The following is a 24,261-nucleotide window of genomic DNA, read 5'->3' on the forward strand; positions in this document are numbered from 1 at the left end:
AGGCCTTTAGGAACCCATCTCCTGAGGAGGCCTTAGTGCGGGATATCAGGAAGAAATCCCCGGGGGCTGCCTGAGCTCCACGAGGAGAGGGTCCCAGGAGACTTTCTGAGGCTGTCAGGATTCCTTGAGGATCCACCGGGGCTTTATCAGATCTCTAGAGATTCCCTAAGGTCCTGTAAGGACAGGCTCCCAGGACAGTTCATAAGGCTATGCAGCAAAGGAGCCCTGAGGATCTACTGAGGTGGTGGTGTCAGCAGGGGATCACCAAGGATCTAATGAGATCACCCCAGAGAGGAGGTTCCTGCAGTTTCTACAGCTGTGACAAAAGTCGCAGGATCCCTGGGGAGATCCCATGGTTGTCACCCATTTATCAAATATTATTATGGTTTACTGTGTTGCTCCATGCAGAGGCAGATGACATAGGTTGCATCTGGCAGTATCTTACAAGCTATGCATGGAGACGGATACAGTAAATGCAGTCAGGTGCCATGTTGCAGAGTGGGTACAGGGAGCAATGGAAAGCCCTGCGATTACAAGACAGGGTATAAAATCTGGGTCATAGGCCAGGAGTCAGTCCCTCTGCCCTGTGAAGGGGGTAGTCTTTGTCAAGGGATGGCTGGCATATGACACAGATAATGCACACAAAGCACCTAATTTGCATACAGCAGGTGCAAAATCCATGCTGCTTATCATTAGCTAAGTGAGGAGGCACTGAAAAAACTTTAGTCAGAGGATGTAATCAATTTTTATTTCAAAGTAACTGGCAGAGGCGCATCAAAGAGCTCCCCGGAGTGGTACAGCAGCTCGGTGTGGGAGGCCAGTCCCTGACCTCTCAGTCCTTGGCTGCCGCCGACAGAAATACAACGCAGACCACCTAGCAGTTCAAATTTTCTGGGAGCCACTTTAAGAAAAAAGGAATGTGTAAGTAATTTTAGCAATATATCTCACTGAACCCAATATGCCCCACGGAGGGCGCGACCAGCCGCGGCCCAGGCCCGAGCGCCCGCACGCGGACCCCGCCCCGGCGCCGCCGCTCCCCGCCCCCCGCTCCAGCCCGGAGTCGCCCTGTACTGGCGTCACGCGTCCGCGCCGTGCGTCCCGCGAGCCTGGCCAGAGGCGGGACTTCCGGGCGCTCGGAGGCACAACTTCCGAAGGGAGGCGGAAGAACCTCTGGGTTCTGCGCCCCGGAGTTCTGGAACCCTGAGGGGCCGCTCGGGGTACAAGAAAGGGCCGCCGGAGCGGGCCTGCCGCGCTCGGGGTGCCAGCGCCGCGGGTCTGAGGGATGAGGAGGCGCCATGGCCAGCGACGGGGTCAGGAAGCAGTTCTGGAAGCGCAGCAACAGCAAAGTCCCGGGCAGGTGGGTGTGACGCGAGTGGCCGGGTCGGGGTCAGGGGTCAGGGGTCAGGCGGCACGTCGGCCCGCCGGGCTGCGGGGTGGGTTCGGGGTCTGGGCAGCCTGCTCGGGGCGTGGGGGCGCTCGGGGCCGCTGGGGTCGGAGCGGGGTCCGGGGTGGCAGTGGCTGCGCACGGCAGCGGGGCGTGAGCGGGGCGGGAGACGCCGCCGGCCTCCCGTGCGAAGCTCCTCGGCCCCCGGGGAGGGTGACAGGCGCCGACTCGGGTCGTGCAGCAGGGCGTTCGGTGGGACTAGGGACCTGGCCGAGGCAGGCCGGGCCTGCAGGGAGGTCGGTTTCCGCGGGGGCGTGGTGGTTTTGACCTACTTGATTGGCGTTCTTGCCTCTCGTGGGCCGCTGCCTTTGCCTTTGAAAGGGTAAGGCTCCCTGTGAATTTCCATGTTCCCACTTTCTGGCCTCAAAACCTACCCCTGTCTTGAGTCAGCAGAAGGAAGCGAATTAAAAAAAAAGAAAAAGGAAAGGAGTAAGTGCTTGCAGCGAGTGACCCGGCTGCACCCTGGAAACCGTACAGCTCCAAAGTCCTCTTCTGATTGGCGTGTCCTCTTGCCCAGCCAGGGCCCTAGGGAATGTGGAGACACCGCACTGGAAATGCCTAGGATAAAATCAGCTGGTGGCCAAAGCAGATTAGAGAAAAACAAAGTTTCTTAACACAGTTTGTTGTGTTCAGAAACTGAAGTCTGAGATAATGAAAATTAAGAATTGTGTCATTAAAATAACTAAGAAAATCATAAGCACAGCTTAGTCGTAAGTTGCATCATAAACGCTGTTTGAGTGATAGAACTGTAAACTTTGGAATTCACTGTCTATCAGAAGTGATTGATTCTCGGAGTGATTTGGGAGTCAGCTGGAGTGAGTTGCTGACTGGTCCGTGTCTGTGGGAGGGGCCACCACAGGTGCCAGAGACCCTGCTTTTCTCCACTGGATTGTGGCTTCGTTGAAAACAAGAGCTTTCATCAAAACTAGTGTCAGGGTTCAAGATGATGTGAAAATTCTGGAATGGTGGAGAGTAGGAGGTCCTAGTAGAGACAAGGACAAATGCTCTGGAACAGACACCAGGAAGAGGGGCCATTTGGCAGTAGGATTTCTGCGTGTTGCTTTTAGGTCTTGAGGTTTCCGTTCTTCAGTCTGAATAAACTCTAATTCTTAATAATTAACAGATACAATGATCGTTAAGCAGTTGTATGGAGTTACATCAGTGAATGAACCTTTGGACTTACGATTGTCACTTGGTAATTTGTCCTTGTATTGGGTTCAGTAGTGTCCCTCCAAAATTCATATCTGTCTGGAACCTGTGAATGTGACCTTAGTTAGAAATAGGGTCTTTGAAGATGTGATTAAGTTAAAATGAGGTCATATTGGGTTAGGGTGAGCCCTAGTCCAATGATTGGTGTCCTTATGAAAAGAGGGAGATTTGGACATAGAGACAGAAGATTACATGTGAAGGTGGAAGCAGAGACTGGAGCAATGCGTTTATAAGTCAAGATATGCCAAGGGTTCCTGGCAACTAGTAGAAGCTAGAAGAGACCTGGAAGGATCCTTACCCCTAGAGCCTTTAGAAGAAGTGTGGCCCTGTCAACACCTTGATATTGGACCTCTGGCCTCCAGAACTGGAGAGGATACATTTCTGTTATGTTAAGCTACTGAATTTGTGGTAATTTATGACAGCCACAGGAAACCAATATAGTCCCTCACCTTTTTTCTGTGAGATCCTGTATTTCCAAAGAAAGACCTTTTCCTTGATTTTGATACTGTGCCATGTTTTAGGCATTTCTGAGAGCAGCTGGCGTGTTCTAGTTATAGAGTTGGGAGTGCAGTCTGGGAGAACTGCCCGAGGCTGTCCCTGCAGAGGGCGGGCAAAGAGGGGAGGTTGGACTGCTCAGAAAGGCCTGCACAGCTGCTGGGTGCCTCTGGCCTCCCGTGGCCTTGCCTCGGGCAGTGCTGCGGCTCCAGAAACTGGAGTTGCAGAGGTATGCCCTTTGCTGTCAGCAGGCCGCCTGCCGTGGGGATCAGTAGCCACTACTCACCCTTTACCTCCACGAGCGCAGTGCTGTCAAATCCTAGCCAGATTCCTGCGGCTTTGCCAGCCTTTCAAGTGGTTCCTGTGATTGTTTAATTCTCTTTTTTGAGTGAGGACCTCAACCCAGGGGAACTCAAAGGAGGAAAAATAGACCCACTACAAAATAGAGAACCACTCAAAGGACTTTTTTGTATAGCACAATACTTAATAATTCCTTAGTAACAGTTCTGCGTAATGCTTCTTTATGCCAGTAAAGGCTGATGGCCATTGAGCACCTACTGTTTGCCAGCCACTGTTCTGATACTCTGCCAGTATGGTGTCTCTCGGTTTTCTTTTGAGTTTACAAAGCTCATGCTCTGTCCTTGGCTTCCAGCCCCAGGCTCTTGCCCCTGGAGGGCCGTGCTGAGGAGCAGAAGGGTCTTGCACGGCCAGAAGGCCCTTTATGACCAGACCCTTGCCCAGTTGTGTAGCCACCTCCTCTTGCCCTCCTTGCTTTGAATTTGGCCCTCAGAGGTGCTGATGAATGTGCAGGTGCCCTGGTGTTCATGCTGTATGATCCCTGTCAGTTTCATGCTCTCATAGCTGACCAGAATGTTCTTTCCCTCACTTTCCGTTTGCCTGGCCGCCTTTTTTTTTTTAAATTTTCACAGCTTCCCTCCAGCAAGTCCTTGTAAAGCCCTTCGTGTTTTCATGCATTCTGGGCTAAAGTACTCTTATGCATGGCTGGTATGTGCCTCTCTTCCTTCAGTGAGCTATGCAGGTTTAGGGAGTGCCTTCTTAATCTTTGTGTCGTTATTGCTGATAAACAGCTGTTAACCCAAAATATCTTCCCGATTAACCTAGAGGGGATAAGTGGTTTGGCCAAGGTCTTTGCCTGAGAGGTGGTCTTGCTAGTGGACCCTCTGTTCTCTGCACACCCTGGTCCTTGGGTTGTGTCATGCCTATGATTTCTTAGAAATCTCTTCTGGATGAGGCAGGATGTGGTGTGTTGGGAAGGCCTCCGACTGGGAATTCTGTGGTCTGAGTTTTAGTCTTTCTGTTAATGTCTGTGTGACCTTCACCGGATCATACACTCCCTGGGGCTGTGGGTTTCTGTGTGTGTAGCCTGAGGGGGTTGCCTTCGACCTCAGGGGCTGTGACCTACAGGAGGATATTTGGTCTAGCCTGATTCTCTTTGATGTGAATGAGACACCCTCTTGGTCCAGTTTTGAGAGATTGATAATTCATTCAGCAAGTATTTATTTAACCCATACTTTATGCCAGGAACAATTCCAGGTGCTAGAGGTACATCGTAGAGCAAATTGACCAAATCTGTGCTCTCTCAGAGCTCCCGGTGGGGTGGGAGCGGCAGAGGATAAGCAGCACCACTGAGTTAAGTGGGGAGTTAACTGCTGGAAGGTGGTGAGCACTATGGGGACCTGAAGCAGGGCAGTGGGTGGATCAGTCGGGGCAGGTGCAGTGGGGAGAGCTTCATGGTGATCAGGTGCCCAGGGAACCCCTCACCGAGCAGGTGACATTTGGGCAAGATTCGTGGGACGTGAGCGAACAGGCCCCCTGGCTGGCGGGACAGTGGGCCAGGTGGAGGGTGAGCAAGCGCCGAGGCCCTCGTTCGGAATGCTGCAGGTGTGTTGGAGAAGAGTGGGGGGCTGGTGACTAGCTGGGGAGGGAGAGGGGCCGTCATGGGGTACCTGGTGTGAAAGGGGGCCGTGGTGGGCCTCATGCACACAGGACGTGGACCTTCAGTCTTGTATTCCGAGTGAAATGGGAGGCTCTGGAGGGCTCCCGGGGAGCGGCATGGCCTCCTTTGGCTCAGCAGGTCCGTGGGGTTGCTCTGTTGGAGCTGGAGTCGGGGCAGAGAGGTGGAGCAGAAGGCAGGAAGACCAGTTAGGAGGCTTCTGTGCACATACAGGTGAGAGATGGTGGTGGCTTGATAGCCGTCAGAAAGTAGCTGTTAAGAATTGAAAGGCTGGGTCTCTGACTCTCTGGGCCTGTTCGCTCCGGCCACTGGCTTGCTGGGCCCCTGTGGGCTGTTGCCTCCCACAGCTGCCGTTGGCATTCCTGCCATGCTTAACTTTAAATGCCACGATGAATCACAGCGCCTTGGGCATGAGACCATGGCTGCCTGCCGGTGTGGACCTGCTGCTTGCCTTTACGCGCGGCTCCACCTGCAGTGGGCTCTGCCGACAGAGGTGTGCAGGTTGCCGGGGCTGACATTTGTAATGTGTGGCTGACATTTGTAAGTGGATGGCAACAAGAAAGGCCCAAACTGAATATGGCAAGGCTGTGGGTGCTTGGGTGGAGCTGGAGCAGAAGATAGCTCAGTGTTGTGGCTGTGACTGCTTTCGGCTTGTGGCTGTCAGAGCCGTGAGGAGACCGCGTGGATGAGACAGACACCTCCGCAGGCCACCGTCACTCATCAGCTGAAGGGGAGGAGTGCGGGGGGATAACTTGCTCAGAAAGCATTTGGGGTGCTGGCCTGTGCCCGGTGCTGTGCAGATGCTGCCACTGGGGTGAGGGGCATCATGAGCCCACAGACACGCTGACAGCCTGTAAGAGCCCTGTAGGCTGTAATCTGGTAGAATAACAGGGCATGACGTGCATAGAAGGCCACATCCTCCTAGAGGAGGTCACACCTAAGCTGAGACCTGGAGGTGGAGTGTGCCAGCCTGCAGTGCAGAGATGGGCACTGTCAGACGACTCCTGCTGGGGGACATGCACTGCACGGAACCAGCGACCAGCGGGGAGAAGCAGGGAGGGCCGTGTTCAGAGATGCGGGTTGAGGGGAGCAGGGCCTGTAGTGTGCACGGCTTTGGAGGCCATGGAGACTATGTGGGCCTTGGCCCCGGAGCCATGAGAAAGCACTGAAGTGTGGTACGCATCCTTTTCGTCCCCCTGGGGCAGGTTGGAGAGGAGGGGACGAGCAGGGCCCCTGTCCAGGTAGAACACAGAGGAGCCACTGATGGGCTGGATGTGAGGGTGTGATCACTGGCCTTCCGGCCTGAGAGATGTGGTGTGGCAGGCAGAGTGATGGCCCCTAGATGTCCGCACCTGCACTCCTGGGGCTGTGAAATGTCCTGTTCAAGGCAAAGGGGAATTCAGGTTGTTGAGCACCCGACTTGAGATGGGGAGTTGGTCCTGGGTTATCTGTGGACCCAAAGGGGAACAGCAGGAGCTCTAAAAATGGTCAGAGATGTGACATGAATTAGGTCCACTCGACCTATGCTGCTGGCTTTGAAGATGGGGGGCATGTAGTGGCCTCTAGGAGCTGGGCGCAGCCTTCTGCTTACAGCCTGTGGGGCCTCGGTCCCACAGTTATAAGAAGCCGAGTTCTCCCAACAACCTAAATGAGCAGGAAGTGGATTCTCCCCAGAGCCTCCAGAAATGAAAGCAGCAGCTGACACCTGGACTGCAGCCTGAGACTCCTCGTGGCCTTCCAGCCATGAGAACTTTAAGAAAACAGATGTGTGTGTTTTAAGCCACTAAGCTGGTGGTGATTTGCTGCAGGAAGCCCGAGGAAGAGTCAGGGAAGCGGGCCAGAGGGATGTTGGAGAAGGACTGCAGGTAGACCCCACCCCGGCCTCTGCCGCGTCCTGCACTCAGTCACGGACAGACGCCTCAGTCAGTTTGCACCTGTGGGCTGGCCCCTCGCCGTGACCTCGGCAAAGTATGTTTGTGTCGAGGGTCTGGAACTGAGCTGGGGGGTTTCTTCTGTGTCCCCTATCCTCCTGGGTCCAGGAACCAAGTAGAGGCCCGGCCTGTCTCAGAAGTTCCGAGCTGCTGGCCCCACTAGCGTGCCCTTCTGTTCCTAGAGATCTGTGTGTGTGGCCCTGTGGGTGTTTCTGCAGTGGCTTTTGGGCTGAGTGTCTGTTTGTCGCTGATTCTGTGTGTTGTGGGGAGCCTAGGAGCCCAAGCCCTGGCGGTGATTTTGTGTTCTGGGGCAGCGGGCTTCTCTGGCCACCATGGAGATGTTGCACTGTGCCAAGTCCTATGGAAGCCCCGGTGGGTGGCTTTGTGTCATGCACACAACTCCTGCTTGTTTTTCACCAGTCATGTTTCACATCATTAAGTGCCTTCTATTTTGTCTGGAAACATTTTGAAGAATGAATTTAATGTGAATAATATTTTTTCCCTCTTTGGTATTTTCTAATGTAGCAAGTCTAGTCTAGACTTTCTTTGGGTTAATTTTAAGTGAGTACAAATGATTGTAAGAAACTAAATCCCTGATGATTCTGGGTCTTTTAAAAAGATTCAAACAAATTTTTAAAACCAGAGCAGGAGGAAGGATTCTGCCCCCCAAGTGCTGTGAAGGCGAAGTCAGATGTCTGGATGGGAGCGAGGAGAGCGTCGCTTGGGAGCGCCTTTCTCTGCTTTCCTGCTCGCACGCTGCCATGGTCTAGCCTGGCCCGTGTGCAGCTCAGACGGAGGGCAGTGGCACCCGCCCCTCCTTGCTGTCTCCAGAAGGCTGTGTCTGTGCCTAGCCATCCTTAGCTTATTCTCTCTCCACTCGAACCCGAACCCGTGCAGTGTGGAGATGCCCCTGCGGGCCCTTCGGGGTGCAGCGCGGGTCTGGGAACATGGGCTGGCGTCCCTTGGAGGGGCTGGGCTGTGGACGAGGAGGGGTGTGGGGCAGCCACTGTGCCCGGCCCTGGGAGCACAGCCACGGTGACCACATTTCTCCCGAGGAGTCCACGCAGAGCAGGGTGACCAGCATCCCAGGGCAGGTTTCTGCGCTATGCGATCGGGAGGGGCCTGGACTTGAGGTGGCATGGGCCTGTAAGCCGCCACATCCTAGTGACAGCTGATGGACGGTGCCCCTCCTGCCAGCCCTGTACACACGACAGCCCATCCCGTAGTCTTTGTTTTGTGCTGCTGTCCCTTTTGCAGATGGGAGGCAGAGGGCAGAGGAGGCTCTGAGGGCCCAGGGCAGCCTGGCTCTTCCCATTTATGGACATGGGACCCTGTGCTGCGGGGGCTTCCGTTTTAGCCTCAGGCTTTGTTCCTTCATTCTGAAATGCTGTTTCCTCTTTTCTGGGGATTAATGTGGAAATTCCAGCCTTAGTGCTGACAGTGATAAATACGCATGTGGCTCTCAGTGACCTCAGTTGGTTAGAGTAGTTGCGGATCCTCTTCTCAGCTGTAAGGGCTGAGAATGCTGTTACGGTCGTGACCAGCTGGCCGGGAGCCCACGCTGTGTGCCAGGTGCTGTGGCAAGCCCCTTGCATGTCCCTGCTCCTCCCTGTTAGGGCGGCTGTGCTGGGGTTGAGTCCTCGCCAAAGGCCCTGGCGTCTGAGGCGGAGGAGCGGGCTCCGAGCTCGGGCGGGTCAGTGCAGGGCAGAGCCCAGGCTGCTGGGCGCTTGGCTGCAGTGGCTCTGTTCCCAGGCAGCTCCCTCCTGGGTGTTGTCCTCTCGGAGTCTGTCCTCTGTGGGTCAGGAGTTCACTGCACTGCCAGAGGGACAGCCCTGGCCCTGGCGTGGTTGCACTGCCCAGGCCAGTGTGTCCATCGGGTCCAGATGAAGGGGGTCTGGCCGTGCTGCTGTAGAGGCCCAACGAGTGTGGAAGGAAGGAAGGGCGGGGCACTCTGGCGCTGGGGACTGTATTGCCTCCTCCTGTCTGGGTGGGGGACTCGCTCTGTTGGGGTGGGGGACGCGTGCCTGGCGCCTCCTCTGCACCGAGAGTGAAGGTGCTTGGGCTGGCCGGCGACCGCCCATTCGTGCAGCAGCTATAAAGACAGGTTGGCTGGGGACCCCATTTTGTTTTCCTTGTAGAACTAATCTTTGTCTTCGGTTAATTTTCTGTTCAAAGTCAGTCAGTAGAGACTTTGGAGAACTTGATGTCCCTGCCAAATGTGACCTCATAAACCGTCTGGGTCTGAAGTAGCTCTGGCAGGGTAGGTCAGGCGTGGCGGTGCAGGGGTGTCAGAGGCATGTCCACTTACGGCTGGTCATGGGGACATGCCCTGTTCTTTGAAACGCAGCTCCTTCAAATTTAAAATGCTTAATCATACAAATATTTGCACATAAAGAAGAGGGCAGTAAACATAATCAGCATTTTGTGAACCCCTTGTGTGTCCACCTGGTGTGTGCAAAGCAATCCCGATGTGGTCCCTGAAGCCAAGAGGCAACATGAGCTGGAGTGGACAGACCCCAGCAGCGGGGACCCCGCAGCTGAGATCATGCCAAGCTCTGCAGGAGGGACGAGGCACGTCCTGTGCCAGTGTGGGAAGGGGGTCTTATTCTGATGGAGGGTGGAGGTGACCTCAGACTGGACTTTGAAGGACCATTCACTTCCCTTAGGCACTTACTTGGGGTGTTCTATGGACAGGGCCAGGGTCTGGGCCTTCCTGGCAATGAGGGTGGACTGAATGCAGGCCTGGACGAGGGGATGGAGGACAAGAGAGAGACATACCCTGCCTGAGGTGGGGACGGCCAACCCCTGAGTTGTGGTGGGCCTGCCCCGACCCAGGTGGGGTGGGGGACACAGGAGCCCGGAAGGTTCTGGTCATTGCCCAAGGCGGCAGGAAGACCTCGTAGACCCCAAGCTGGGGAGTGAATCCATCCTCTGACAGGCACTGGAGGCCAGAGCCAGCGAGTGGGAGGCAGGGAATGGTGGAGAGCCGGGTGGAGATGTGCATAAATTTTTGGGCCCTGGAGAAGCAGAGACAGCTGAAGGTTGTGGGTGTTGTGCTTCGGCGAGAGGTGCGGGGCCCGGGCTCCCAGATCGTCATGGAGGAGTGGATGCTCTGGTCAGGAAGGAGGGGAAGTGGAGCCCTGACCCCCAGGATGGGGACAGCAGGTGGGCCTTATATGCTGCAGACATGGCCCAGGTTTGGAAGAGGGCAAGAGGTCGTGGCCCAGATAGGGCATGGGGATGGTGGTGCCCAAGGGCCAACACTGAAAAGGGTGTGAGGTGTGGCAGTTGGGGCAAAGCTAATGTTTGTGAGGGACCCAGTGACGTGAGGAGGGGAGTGTGTGACCCAGAGGTGCCTAGAGGCAGCTGTTTGAGAATCATTTACCTAGCGCTGGGAGAGAGTGTGATTTTCCATAAAGTGGGAGGAAGGCAGGATTAAGGACTCAGCTTTGGGGGGTGGCGGTCAGGAATGTACAGACGAGCCTGAGGAGCGGGAAGGTGGGGAACCAGGAGAAAGGGCTCCTTGTGGTGAGCGAGGCACAGCCGGGAAAGGGAACTCCGTACCAGCCGGCTGCCAGGATGCCGGTCCTGTACTTTTCCATGTCGATTGCAAAAAGATTTTTCTTCCTTATTCATATTTTCTAACTTTTCTATAATCGCGCATTGCTTTTTTTTGTTGCTGAGGTATAATTGACATAGCACTGTATTAATTTCAGGTGTACAACATAATGATTCAATACCTGTATATATTGCAAAATGATCACAACAAGCTTTTAACATCGTCACCACAGGTAGTTGAGAAAATTTTTTTCTGTGATGAGAACTTCTCAGATTAATCTCTCAGCAACTTCCAGACACAGCATTACTAACTGTAGTCGCCATGTGCTACGTGACATCCCCAGGACTTATAACTGTCACAAGCTTGTACCTTTTGGTTCCCTCACCCATCTGCCCTCTCCCTACTCTCTGCTTTCGGCAGCCACCCGTCTGTTCTCTGTACGGATTGCTTTTTCACGTGAGGAAAAAATTTATTGTAAACATGTTTATTTCCAAGGCCTTTCAAGAGACGCTCGTGAAGCTACTTGATGATCGGATCAGTGATTTCCTGGGTCTGTTCTGGGTTCTGGGGGCCACAAGGAGAGTGACAAGAGACAAAATTCAGGCCCTTTGTGGGGTGCTCCTGGCCCAGGGTGGGGGCTGGGTGGGGAGGGGGGCGGGGATGGCTCAGGGCTGGCAGGACCGGTGAGCGTTTGTCACCAGGCAGAGCGGTGTGGGTGTTGGCAGTGGGGCAGCCCAGGAGACCCCCCGGTTTTGGTCCTGTGGGGTCACGTGTTTCTGCAATTAACGTCCGCGGGGCAGATGAGTTTCAGACCCTGCTGCGGGCAGAGCGGACTGTGGGATTGTTTACTGTACTGTGGGGATGGGGCTGCATACGTTTTCCTCTGAAGCCCTATAAAGTTAATTTCCTTGGAAAACATACTTCCTCTGAATATTTTATAAATCTAGGTAGCATCACTATGTGTTGGAATGAGGCTACTGGTAAATCAGTTGCTAATTTAGTTCGTATTTCAGAAAACTACTGTGGAACCCAAAGGGGGCATTGAACGATGAGCGTGCTGGGAGGAGAGGTTGATGGGCTGACTGCGCGGTCGCCTGTTCGCTTCACGGATCTGAAATACAGGGGAGCATGTCATTGTAGACGTGCTCGTGTGATTCTCGTTTATTTCATGATGCTTCTGACGTGCAGCTGGATTTCTTCTCCATACTTGTATTTCCTGTCACTCCTCATGGTCTCTGCCATTGCTGTTTTCACCCACTGCTATGTAACCTTTAATTAAAAAAGGAAAGAAGCTGTTCTAATCCCGTCCATCAATTTTGTCACAAAGCAACTCCTTGGAAAAGGGGGCCAAGTTCAAGACAGGAAGTTCTCCAGGGAATGCAGGAGAGAATCACCGTATTGTCCAAATCCAGAGGCCTTTCGCCAGTGGGCCGCGTACTGGCTTCTTGATTTCTGTCCTGTCACTTTACGCTTGTTCGCAAGCCTCCTGCCTCAGCGGTACCCGTGGTGTAGTGAGCATGCACCGTCGCGGGAGCGCCTGGGGGCCGGGTGTCCCTGCTTCCCTGGCTCCTTCCCCGGGCCCCCGGGAGCACTTGGTGGAGCAGCATGATTCAGCGCTGCCACTGGCCGTCCAAGAGGCTGCTGCTTCCTGGTGCCCTCCAAGGGGAGGCTGGGCTTGGGCGCCTGGCTGGCCACAAGGAGGCCCTCAGCCAGTCTTTGCTTTTGGCTTTTTTAAATAACTTCCCTGACCCCTGTTGTAAAGGCAGCCTGTGCAGAGCTCTGAAGACATGGCATTGTTCTCCGGGGCCTGTTCTCTGTGTTCTGGGCATCTGCCATCTGACTGCCATTCCCCAGCCTGCCCTCCTCTGTGAGGCCGTCAGCCTGGAGGAGGCGCCCCTCCCAGTTCCTGTTCATCCTCAGCTCTGCCAGTTCTTTGTTGTCTTCCTTCCCCTTATCGGGGGCGGCGGTTTGGGAGGTCTGCCTGTGCCTTACGCACAGGAAGTGACCTTTGTTGAGAATGTGGAGGCTGTTGAGCGGAGGTGCTTCTAGTTGGGGTCTTCTTCCAGGCACCATCCTGGGGCATTTCTCCACCTGCTCTCCCCAGCCCACCTGTGATGTCCCCTCTCCGGGCCCATCCCTCTCACCAGGGTGTGAGCCTCTGTTGGGTCACTGGGTTGGAACCTGTTAGCTTCGTTAGTTCTCATTCATTAGTCTTCCATTGAGAGTCCTTCCTGGCTGCTTGGTTGTGTGGCTATCAGAATGTATGCACATCGGGGCCCAGAAAACACAACCAGTGGTCCCCAGTGTTGCCTCTGTTAATAGATTAGGGCTTCTTTAGTGTCATTGTTGTAGTTTGGGGGATGGCATAGTTTCTCTCATTTCCATGAAGTATACTGAAATGTTTTGTTCTGTGACAGTAGCATCAGACTTTTGTTATTCAGGGCAGAGTGGACTCAGACATATTTAAAGGTTTATATATTTATTTATTAATTTATTTCTCTCTATTTTTTGCACTATATATATTTATTTGGTATCATTAATATGCACTCACATGAGCAACATTGTGGTTACTAGATTCCCCCCATTATCAAGTCCCCCCCCACATACCCCATTATAGTCACTGTCCATCAGTGTAGTAAGATGCTATAGAGTCACTGCTTGTCTTCTCTGTGCTGTATATACTGCCTTCCCCGTGCCCCCCCATTATGTTGTGTGTACTAATCATAATGCCCCTTATTCCCCTTGTCCCTCCCTTCCCACCCATCCTCCCCAGTCCCTTTCCCTTTGGCAACTGTAAGTTCATTCTTGGGTTCTGGGAGTCTGTTGCTATTTTGTTCCTTCAGTTTTTGCTTTGTTCTTATGCTCCACAGATGAGTGAAATCATTTGGTACTTGTCTTTCTCTGCCTGGCTTATTTCACTGAGCATAATACCCTCCAGCTCCATCCATGTTGTTGCAAATGGTAGGATTTGTTTTCTTCTCATGGCTGAATAATATTTCATCGTGTATATGAACTCTAACTCTACCTTCTTTATCCATTCCTCTACTGATGGACACTTAGGTTGCTTCTTGGCTATTGTAAATAGTGCTGCAATAAACACAGGGGTGCATCTGTCTTTTTGAAACTGGGCTGCTGCATTCTTAGGGTAAATTCCTAGGAGTGGAATTCCTGGAGCAAATGGTATTTCTGTTTTAAGTTTTTTGAGGAACCTCCATACTGCTTTCCACAATGGTTCCTAATTTACATTCCCACCAGCAGTGTAGGAGGGTTCCCTTTTCTCCACATCGTCACCAACATTTGTTGTTCCTAGTTTATTGAGTGAGTTGGTCAGCTGGGGGCTTGGTGCCGAAGGGGTGCTGTGCTTACCCAGCTCCTGCCATGTAGCACACCTGCCTTCCCAGACCTGGGCTTTGGAGGAGACCTTTCTGCCCTCCCCCAGTCCCTCCCTCCCCTCCTTTCTTCTTTCTAACATCTTGGTAAAGATATCATTTATCTAGTGAAATCCCGTGCATCTCACTCTTGTAAAGTGTACAGTTACATGTTTTTGGTATACTCAGAGTTGTCCGGGTGTCGCCATGAGAGAAGTCCGCACTCCTCAGCAGTGGCCCCCCATGCCCTCACCCGCAGCCCCCGGCAGCCGGCTCTGCCCATCATTTCTGTCAGTTTCCCTCTATTACATTCCTTGTGAACACAGGCGTGCCTTGGACACACTGTGGGCTCAGTCCCACCACCACAGCGAAGAGAATATTGCCAGAAAGTGAATCACACGAGTTCTTTGGTTTTCTAGTGCTTATAAAAGTTATGTTTACACTCTAGTGTATTAAGTCTTCATCTTATACACTATGAAATGTACATACCCCAATTAAAAAATATTTTATTAGTAAAAAATGCAAACTGTCCTATGAGGTTTCTTTTGGCTGGTGGAGGGTGTTGCCTTGATGCTAATGGCTGCTGACTGATCAGCGTGGTTGCTGAAGGTTGGTGGGGGCTGTGGCAACATTTTAAAATAAAACAATGATGAAATTTGCCACATCAGTGGACTCTTCCCTTCACAAACGATTTCTCTGCAGCAAGCGATGCTGTTTGGTAGCATTTTACCAAATTTACTGTGGAATTTCTTTTAAAAATGGAGTCATTCCCCTCAAACCTGCTGCTGCTTCATCAACTAAGCTTATGGAATGTGCCAGACCCTTTGTTGTCATCCCAACGGTCTTCACAGCATCTTTGCCAGGAGCAGCTTCCATCTCAAGAAGCCACTGTCTTTGCTCATCCCTGAGAAGCATCTCGTCATCCACTAAAGTTTGATCCTGAGATGCAGCGATTCTGTCCCATCCTCAGGCTCCCCTTCTGATTCTAGTTCTTGCTGTTTCCACCACATCTGCAGTGACTTCCTCCACTGAACTGTTGAACCCCATAGTCATCTGTGAGGTCTGGAATCAAGTTTTTTGAAACTGCTGTTAACATTGGTATTTTGATCTCTTCCCCTGAGTCACGAATATTCTCACAAATATTCTCTATCAGGTGACAGTGGAGTGGTGAATGGGAAGTGACTCCTTTCCAGGAGATTTTCGGTTTACCTGCCCAGATCCATCAGAGGAATCGCTGTCTATGGCAGCTGTAGCCTTAACATGTTTTTCTTCAATAAGACCTGAAAGTTGAAATGACTCCTCAGCCCACGGGCTGCAGACGGATGTCGTGTCAGCAGGAGTGAAGACAGCTTTGGTCTCGTCCATCTCCGTCAGAGCTCCTGGGTGACCCGGTGCCTTGTCAGCAGTGACATTTTGAAAGAATCTTTTTTCTGAGCAGTAGGTCTCCACAGTGGGCTTAAAATATCCAGAGACCCGCGTTGTAAACAGATGTGCCGTCGTCTGGGCTCTGTTGATGCGCCGACGGGCGCAGGCAGAGCAGTGTTAGCATAATCCGCAAGGGCCCTGGGGTTTCCAGAATGGCACGCGGGCCCTGGCTTCCGCCGACAGCCCCCAGCTGCCTGAGCTCCCACGAGGGGTCGGCCTGTCCTCTGACGCCCTGCAGCCAGGTGCCAACTTCTCTCGAGCTGCGGAAGCCCCGGACGGCATCTTCTTCCGGTGTGAGGCTGTTGGGTCTGCCTTGGGGGGGGTCTGTTGTTGGTGTCACCGCCTTCATGAGCTCGGCTGGGCCTTCTGGGTAGCCTGCTGCAGCTTCTCCACCAGCACCGCTGCCTCGCCTGCACTTTCCCGTTGTGGAGAGGCCTGCTTTCCGGAAACCTCATGAACCGAGCTCTGCGGGCCTCAGACTTCCCTCCCGCAGCCGCCTCCCCTCTCTCAGCCCTCGTGGAATTGAGGAGGGTCAGGCCCTGCTCTAGGGGAGGCTCTGGCTTACGGGCTGGGGTGGCTGGTGTGACCTTCTACGCAGACCACTCAGGCGTTCTCCGCATCAGCAGTGAGGCCGTTTCACCTTATCATTCGTGTGCTCACTGGAGGAGCACGTCTGCACACCTCGGCTGGCGGGGTCAGGAGGCCCAGCTTTCAGCCACCTCGCTTTTGACACGCGCCCCGCCCCCCTTAAATCACTTTTGATTGAAAGCGAGAGATATGCGACTCCTCCTTCCACTGAAACCCTTAGAGGCCATTGTGGGTTAATTGGCCTGATTTCAACAGTTCTTGTGTCTTGGGGAACAGGGTGGCCTGAGGACAGGGAGAGAGGCAGGGGACAGCCCCGAGCAGACCGCACACACATGCTTACTGATTAAGATCCCTTCATTACATGGCACTTAAGTTTTGGTTCATGGTCCTCCAGAACTGTTACAGTAGTACCATAAAATAATCGCCGATCATAGATCACCATAAAAAATATGTTAATGATGGAGACGTTTGAAATACTGAATTACCAAAATATGACAGAGAAACAAAGTGAGCAGATGGTGTCAGAAGAATGGTGCTGATAGACTGGCTCACCCTTCAGCCTCAGGCTCAGCCTCAGCGCAGACCCTCCGTGGGAGGAACGCGGGCTCTGTGAGGCGTGTCATGAGCGCAGAGCAGGAGGCGCGCCTGCGTGTGGGCCCGGTGCCTGGCCCCTTCCTCGAGCGCTCAGGGCCCGTCCATGTCGGAGCGCATGTCAGTCCGTCTCTGGGTGGAACGATCGCCCATCATGTGGTCGGGCCACACTGGATTCACTCAACAGTTGGTGGACATTTGGACCATTGGCACATTTTGGCTCTTATAAATAACACTGCATTTTTATGTAAACATATTTTTCATTTCTCCAGCTTATCTACCTAGGAGTGGAATCGTGGGCTATGTGGTAACTGTCTGGCCTTTTGTGGACCTGCTGGGTGGTTTTCCAAAGCAGCTGCTCTGCACTGTTCGTCCCCCGTGTATGGGGGCTTCAGTCTCTGCTTGCTCGCCGGCGCTTGCGTCGTCTTTGTAAGTTTGCCTTCCTGCTGAGAAGTGCCATCTCATGGTGGCTTTCATTTGCGTTTCTCTGGTGGCTCATGATGCTGAGCCTTCTTTTTGAAAGGGCTGCACGTACAGCACAGGGTGGGATGCGAAGACCTAGGTAACAGAAATGTCCTTGAGGGCCACTCTGCTTTCTGACCGTCTGGGTGATGGCGACACGTTCTGGAGGCTGCGTCTGTGTCACGTTCATCGGCCCCTCACCTCACGGAGCCAGAGCAGTCTCACCCGCCAGAACACATTTCAGACTCCAGGAAGGCTAATAGATTAACATGACCAACAGGGAGCGCAGTGTATCTGCCCCCTAGCGTAGGAAGTAAACTGTTTCCACGGGCACAGTTGAACTGTTGTGTCCCCTCCTTGGACCCAGCCCCCTGCCGCCGACCCTTCCCCAGACGATCACCCTCCTGAGCTTGTGTTTTCATGGCCATGCTGGGAGTGGGATTGCTGGCCACTCATGTATGTGTCCAAAACGTTAGTATCATTTTCTGTTATTAAAAACTTCCTGTAAATGGTGTCCTACTGTGTATATTCAACTTACTTTTCAATGTTACATTTGTGAAATTACCTATCTTGACTCTTGGAGCTGTACTTCATTATGTTTGTATGGTTAATGTTCTGCTATATGTATACTATTTCCAAAATTCATTATTCAGTTGATAATGGACATCTAGATTTTTCATAACAATTTTTTTTCTTTTTAGTATTACAAACATTGCTGAACCTGTCTTGTGTATTTGTGCAAGGGAACACCTGGGAGTGGAATTGTATCACGTGTGTCTGCTCTTCATAAGGAATTACTAGGGTTCTTTTTAAAACAATGAATTACTCTAGTGGTTTAAAGTAGTGTAATTTGTTAAAAAGTTTATTGGTTAGTATCTTTTTCAAAGATTTCATTATCTGGAACAGGGGAGGTGTATTAGTTGCCACTTGCTTAAAACGACTTTAGTTGAAGCCTGTTTTGCTTTTTAGTTATGCAAGACCAAATAAAAATGCAATTTTAATAAGATAAAATGAGGTTCCTTTTAGTCTGGCTTGAACTTTGTTGGAACATTTTCTGCTCAATAAACACAAGTGGTGCGCCCATGAAGAATTAATGAGCTTGCTGCTGTGCGGGAGGGAACGGGCCTGCGGTTCGCGATGATGCTGCGAGGCTTCTGTGAGCGTCACATGCAAACAGGGGGCAGTCGACTGAACTGCCTCCCGGCTTTGAGCCACATGCATCTATGGAGACATCATGAAAGAATGCAAATATTCCAGTAAAGATGAGTTGATAATATTGTTAAGGGCTCTTTGTAGATTACTCGGCACCATTCAGACTGCTATCATATATGGTCATCTCATCTCATATGTTTCTTATTCCCGTTTCTGGGGTGGCAAAGCTAAAGCTCAGGGCAGTTGCTTGGCTAACACTACCAGCTCCTTGTATTGGAGCTGGAGCTTACACTCGGGCCTTTTGATTCTTAAAACTGGAAATTTTCTGCCAAGGTTGAGGACTCTATGAAGTTCCTGGGAAGGGCCCATGACAGATGGGTTGTGCTTTGTTTTGTGAAAAAAAAAACCCCAAATGCTTATGGATTCTGTGGTCAGGAATTCAGACAGTGGGGCGGCTTGTCTCTGCTCCATAATGTTTGGGGTGTCACTGGGAAGCCTCAAAGCCTTGGCCTGATATCAGAAGGCTGATTCTGCCTTGTGAGGACACAGTAGAAGATGCTGTGCAAACCAGGAAGAGAATTCTCACTAGATAGTTCATCTGCTGGCCCATTGATCTTGGACTTCCCAGCTTCCAGAGCTCTGCAAAATAAATGTCTGTTGCCTAAAAGCTGTCCAGTCTATGGTATATTTGTTCAAGCAGCCTGAATGGACTACGGCAATAGTGCCTTCCCAAGTATAGCCCTCACAGTGGGACCCTGTCTGGAGGAGGAGGGTGTGATCGGCCAAATAGCATGGGCCTTTTCTTCTTCCCATGGGCCACGAGAACGGATTTGCCACCGTTTCGAGTGTGATTCTTTTCTGGTTTGCTGTGGCTGCTGTGGCAAATCACCACAAGCCTAGTGGCTCCCAGCGACACACGTTACCTCACAGCTCCACAGGTCAGAGGTCTGTCGTGGGTCTCACGGGCCAAAATCAAGGTGTTGGCAGGGCCTGCTGGAGGCTCTAGGAAAAGTCTTTTCTGTATCTTTTGCTTCCAGAGGTGTCTACATTCCTTGACCTGAGGCACCTTCCATCTTCAGGGCCGGTAGGGAGGCACTGCTCTGAACCCAGCCCCCTCTGACCACGGCCCCGTCTGACCACGGCCCCCTCTGCCACGGCCCCATCTGACCACGGCCCCCTCTGACCATTGCCAGGAAAGCCTTCTGCTCTTCCGATCTGTGATTGCATCGGGCTCGGCTGGGTAGTCCGGGATACCCTCCCAAGGTGTATGTCCTTACTCCCGCCTGAGAAGCCCCTTTGCTCTGTGAGCCGACTCCCTCACAGGTTCTGGGATTAGGATGCGACACCTTTGGGGACCATTGTTCTGCCACCCACACCACCTGAATGACAAGGAGTCCTCTGTTTACTGAGAAGTTCTCACAGATCTGTAAGAAAAAGGTGACCACCACCTTAGGACAGCAGATAAAAGGTCTGATCAGGCAGCCGCACAAATGAACCTGATAACCAGCATCGAGACCACATTTGTGCCATCAGTTTAGCAATGGTTTGCAGTCTGTCCACATTGCTGCTGGGAATGTGAATGTACCACCTTGGGCCGTGTGTACCAGTGCCTTATACGTGAATCCTTTATGTCCTGGCATTCTGTTTCTGAGAGATGTATCCTCAAGGAGTTACTATATTTGTCTGCAAGTATTTGTCCCCAGTGGTGTTGATTGCTATTTTTATAATCAGTTTTAAACAAGTTAAACGTCTCACTGTCAACATTGGTTAAACAGATTATGGTGTAGCCATATGGTGGGATGGGTGAAATGGGAGGTGGTACTGTCCAGGGAGATGGTGCAGGCAGTGAAGAGTTAACTCGTGCTCATTCTGTGACGATTTTTAAAACTTTTTAAAGTTCAGAAATAATTACAGATTTACAAGGACTTGGACAGAACTGTACAGGTAAGTCCCATGTGCTCTTGTCATTATGCTTCTAGATTTACATATGCTGCATATATTTTTTGTATATATTAAATAGTATATATAGAGTAAATGCATTTAAGTAAATTGAAGAAAAATAGTGATGAAAAAAAGAAAAATAGTGATGATATGCAGAAACAGTCATGATACCTTGCTGAGTAAAATAAGGTAGGATTTCCTTCTATTTGTAAACACTGAAACCTTCATCTGTATACCGAACACCTTTGTCTGTCTCCCCCACACACCCAGCGAGGTACTGCCTCCTGGTGTCGCGGTGGCTGCCTTTTCCTTGTGGAGTGTGCCGGCTAGGACGCCTCTCTGCTCGCGCTCGAACAGTGGGGTCTGTGTACTTTATGGAAGTGGGAGTCTGAGGAGGTGCCCACGGCTGGCCTGGCAGCTCTGCAGAGCTGTCGGAGAGCCACACCCTTCCCATCGTTCCGCCCTGCAGTCTGCCGCGGGGACTTCGTTTCTCGGGTCAGGGTGGCTGAAGAACCTCGGCCTCATGTCCACGCTGCAGGCGGGAAGAAGAGGGACAGCCGGGGGCCGGCAGTGTGCTGGCTGACCACGTCCCCTGTCAGAGGGGGAGGAGCCCCTGTGCGTTTGTGTCCGGCTGGCACTGGCTCACGTGGCCTCCCGGCTGGAAATCCCGAGGGGCAAGGGGTGTGGGTGGGATGGCTCAGCTCCCCAGCACGATCGTCTGCCGCCTGGATTATTTAGTTTCCATTTCTTCTCCATGTTTACTCTGGTGAGCATAACACTTTTTATAAAACCATTCAGTCTTTTACAAAATTATATTTACCTTCTATTTATAATTCTTCATTCCATCTTTGGACAAAATGGTGGCAGCTGAGAATTTCCAGAGGGGCATTGCCTTGTCAGTTTGGCCTCTGACACGAGGCTGGGGGTCTTGGGTGCTGTGCAGCCCTGGCCCCTGTGGTGCTCAGGCCGCCTCTCTGTGGCCCGTGGGCCTGCTTGGTGCACTCAGCCTTCCTGGAGACCACCGGAGAGTTGCTTCCCTTAGGTGCGGGGGTTTCTGGGAGCTGGTCTTTATCCCGGGTCAGCTGTGGGCTCAGGGGAGGGTTGACAAGGAGCTTATTTGTTCTCTCTCTGTTTTTGAACAGCATCCAGCATGTGTATGGAGCCCAGCACCCACCCTTTGACCCCCTGTTACACGGCACGTAAGTGAGACCCCTCCTCATGCACTGTCTTGGCCGTGGCAGCCCTCCAGCTCCCTGGGATTCCTGAGGGACAGGAAAGTGGTCTTTCACTCAGCAGATGCCTACCCAGCAATTGCTTGTGAGAGGCACTGCTGGCCTTGATTAGCTCATCCTCCTGTGGAAGCCAGATGTGGAAGCCACGGCCTGAAGCAGGGGAGCTTGTGCGGAGAGCACGGGGCTGGTACCCCCTAGCTGGTGGGCAGGACCTGGCCCCGGGCTGGAAATGGTGGCAAATTTACCTCCTCTGCTCTGTGTCTGGGCTTCTGCACCAGCGGCAAGCTGGGGGAAGGTGTGCGCTGCAGGACAGCACCTACCTGTTGGCTAGGTCACTGGACACACTTTGGGGCTAGTGTTACACACATGGTCACGTGGGAGCGTCTCACTGAAACTGTGCTGAATCCAAGTCTGCACAGAGGGCCTGTTCTATGACCAGTCCCCCCGCCACACACCTCCACTGCTGCCTGCTACCCCCAGGGCTGGGGTGAGAGGACGTGTTTGCAGGCGTGGCCAAAATGAGGGTTGGGATCAGGCCTGAGTACTGTTCTGGGCAGCGCTGTGCTGCCCCACAGACTGGCCCTGTCGGAGGGCAGACCGACCAGGGTGGCTCTCCCTCAGAATGCTGTCCTTCCCCGCCACTGAATCCTCATGGGCTTTGCCCAGTGTCCCTTTGGGTGACTTTGCTTTGTCACCTCACTCAGCCCCATTGGAGTGGAAGGAGTATGTGTGTATCTTTTCATCTGGGGGTTCCTTTTTCCTTGATTTTGGGGTGAACACCCTGAAACCTTTGAGGGACAAGTAAGCCTTCCTTTGCTTTACAGCTGGCTCAAGGCCACACCCAAGGTGCCGACCACTCCGGTGAAGGCCAAGAAGGTCAGCACCTTCCAGGAGTTTGAGAGCAACACCAGCGATGCCTGGGATGCTGGCGAGGATGACGACGAGCTCCTGGCCATGGCGGCGGAGAGCCTGAACACGGAGGTGGTCATGGAGACGGCCAACCGTGTGCTGCGCGACCACAGCCAGCGGCAGGAGCAGCACATGCAGGAGGCTCTGGGACCTGAGCAGAAGCCCAAGCCTGCGGCAGAGCCTCCTCCGGTCCCAGGCAGTGACCTCCGGCTGGTGAAGTCTGTCAGTGAGAGCCACACGTCCCGTCCCGCAGGTGGGCTGCTGCGCTGGGGGACACGTACCTTTCTGCTGAAAGCACGGGCGGGGTCCTTTCACTGCGGAAGGTGGCGGGGCCCCACTCCCGTTTGCAGCGGGACCCTGCCCTTGAGAGCCCTGAAGGTTGCCTCAGGCGGCGGGGCGTTCGCCTCCCTGTCCTCTGGTGGCAGCACACGGCTGCCTTGTCCGCCTGCACTGGTGTGACGTGTGGCTGTTGGGCTGGTCGTGAGAGGGCCACGAGAGCACAGGGCCTGGGGCAGCCTGTCCCCTTCCTCAGCATCCCCTGGCTGCTCCGGGGGTGACGTTTTCAGCTGAGGGCCAGGCCAGCTGCACATTCAGAGGCTGAACGTCTTTTGGCAGCTTCCAGTGAGTCCCTCCAGGGACACCTACAGGTGGGCTGAGAGTCTGTTGGGGGTGGAGTGTGATTTTTGGAATTGGCATGTCCAGATTATAAATTCCTAAAGGGAGGGAGCATGTCTGTGTCCTGTGTCCATGTGCCTGGCACTCGGTGGTTGCTCTTGAGATGGCAAGTGCCACCACTGAAAGTAGAAGTGGGAAGTGGTTACCCGAGCAAGCTGGATGGGGTGTGGTCTTAAACTGGGGCCAGGGCAGCCTCTTTGAGAAGGCTACATGAGCGGCAGTGAGGTGCAGGCGTGAAGTGTGGGGGCTTGGGCAGAGGGGCCAGCCCTGGCCACACACTCTCCCTAAGGTCTCCCAGGTGTTAGGGTGTTTACCCCTCATTTACAGATGAGAAAACAAGGTTGTCATTGTAGTTACCCCTCTGTGGATGCAGCACTAGCTTTCGGACCTGGGTCTAGTTTTCAAAAACACTTTCTAGGAATTGATTAACTTTTGAAATGTTGCAGGTCTCCCTAGGTAAGAATGCTGTGAGTTATTTCATTTGATCAGTGTTCAGACTAGAATCTAAAGTAGAGTGAATTTTACAGTATTTGAGCTATATTAAATTGAGTTCCATTAAAAAAGGAACTTCAGTTGGGGCTTCCCCAGAAGGACTAAGTTCCCTGTGGCTGAAGTGTACGCTGACTGCCTCCTTCGTGTCCAGCCTGGGCCCTGCACCCTCAGCCTTAACCATTGGCATGGTTGGGTCTTACCATGTGTGGGTCTTAACCATTGGCAGGGGCCCAGATTCCTTAGGCTCTTTGGTTGTGCTGATGTGGAAACTGTGAGCCATGGAGGCAGCTTCTTGGTTCCTTAGGGGCCTGGGAAGAGCCTCTCTAACGCCTGCCACCTGAGCAATTGCTGGTGGTCCTCACCACCCCTCAGATGCAGCTTGTTTTGTCCAAAGCTAGTCAGAATCTCCTTAGTTGCTTGGGGCTGCGATTGCAAAAATGCCACAGACAAGGTGGTGTATAGACAACGGGAAGTTATGTCTTCCAGGTCTGGAGGCTGGGAGTATGAGCTCAGGCCACCGGCTTCTTGCGAGGGCTGTCTTCTGGGTGGTAGGCGGCTCCTCCTTTCAGTGTCCCCACCTGGGAGAGACCAGGAGGGGAAGTAAGCTGCCTCGTGGCTCTTACAAGGGCACCCGTCCCACCATAGGGCCCCACCCTCACGATGGCATCTAAATCCCATTGTCTCCCAAAGGCCCGTCTGCTGGCACCATGACAGTGGAGGGCAGTGCGTCAGTAAATGAATTCTGGGGGGTAGTGTTCAGTTCATGACACACGTGTGTGGTTGGCGGATCCTGACCGGAGGCAGACTTGGGCT

General features: G+C 52.9%; 1 protein-coding gene across 8 annotated transcripts in view; it reads left to right on the forward strand.

Annotated features, from left to right (window-relative positions):
• The first annotated feature begins 1,115 nt into the window (after window positions 1–1,115).
• Window positions 1,116–24,261, forward strand: part of TBC1D22A (TBC1 domain family member 22A) — a 400,381-nt gene continuing 377,235 nt past the window's right edge. For 2 of the 8 annotated variants that reach the window (XM_073214063.1, XM_073214060.1), the window contains exons 1-3: window positions 1,116–1,357; window positions 21,283–21,339; window positions 22,197–22,534. In XM_073214063.1, the coding sequence (XP_073070164.1) occupies window positions 1,296–1,357; window positions 21,283–21,339; window positions 22,197–22,534 (457 nt within the window). In that variant the 5' untranslated portion in view covers window positions 1,116–1,295. The remainder of the gene's footprint in view (window positions 1,358–21,282; window positions 21,340–22,196; window positions 22,535–24,261) is intronic. The other 6 variants (XM_073214059.1, XM_073214062.1, XM_073214061.1 and 3 more) reach the window with 5 other exon arrangements.

This window comes from Manis javanica, chromosome 10 (genome assembly GCF_040802235.1).
Source record: "Manis javanica isolate MJ-LG chromosome 10, MJ_LKY, whole genome shotgun sequence".
Lineage (NCBI taxonomy): Eukaryota > Metazoa > Chordata > Mammalia > Pholidota > Manidae > Manis > Manis javanica.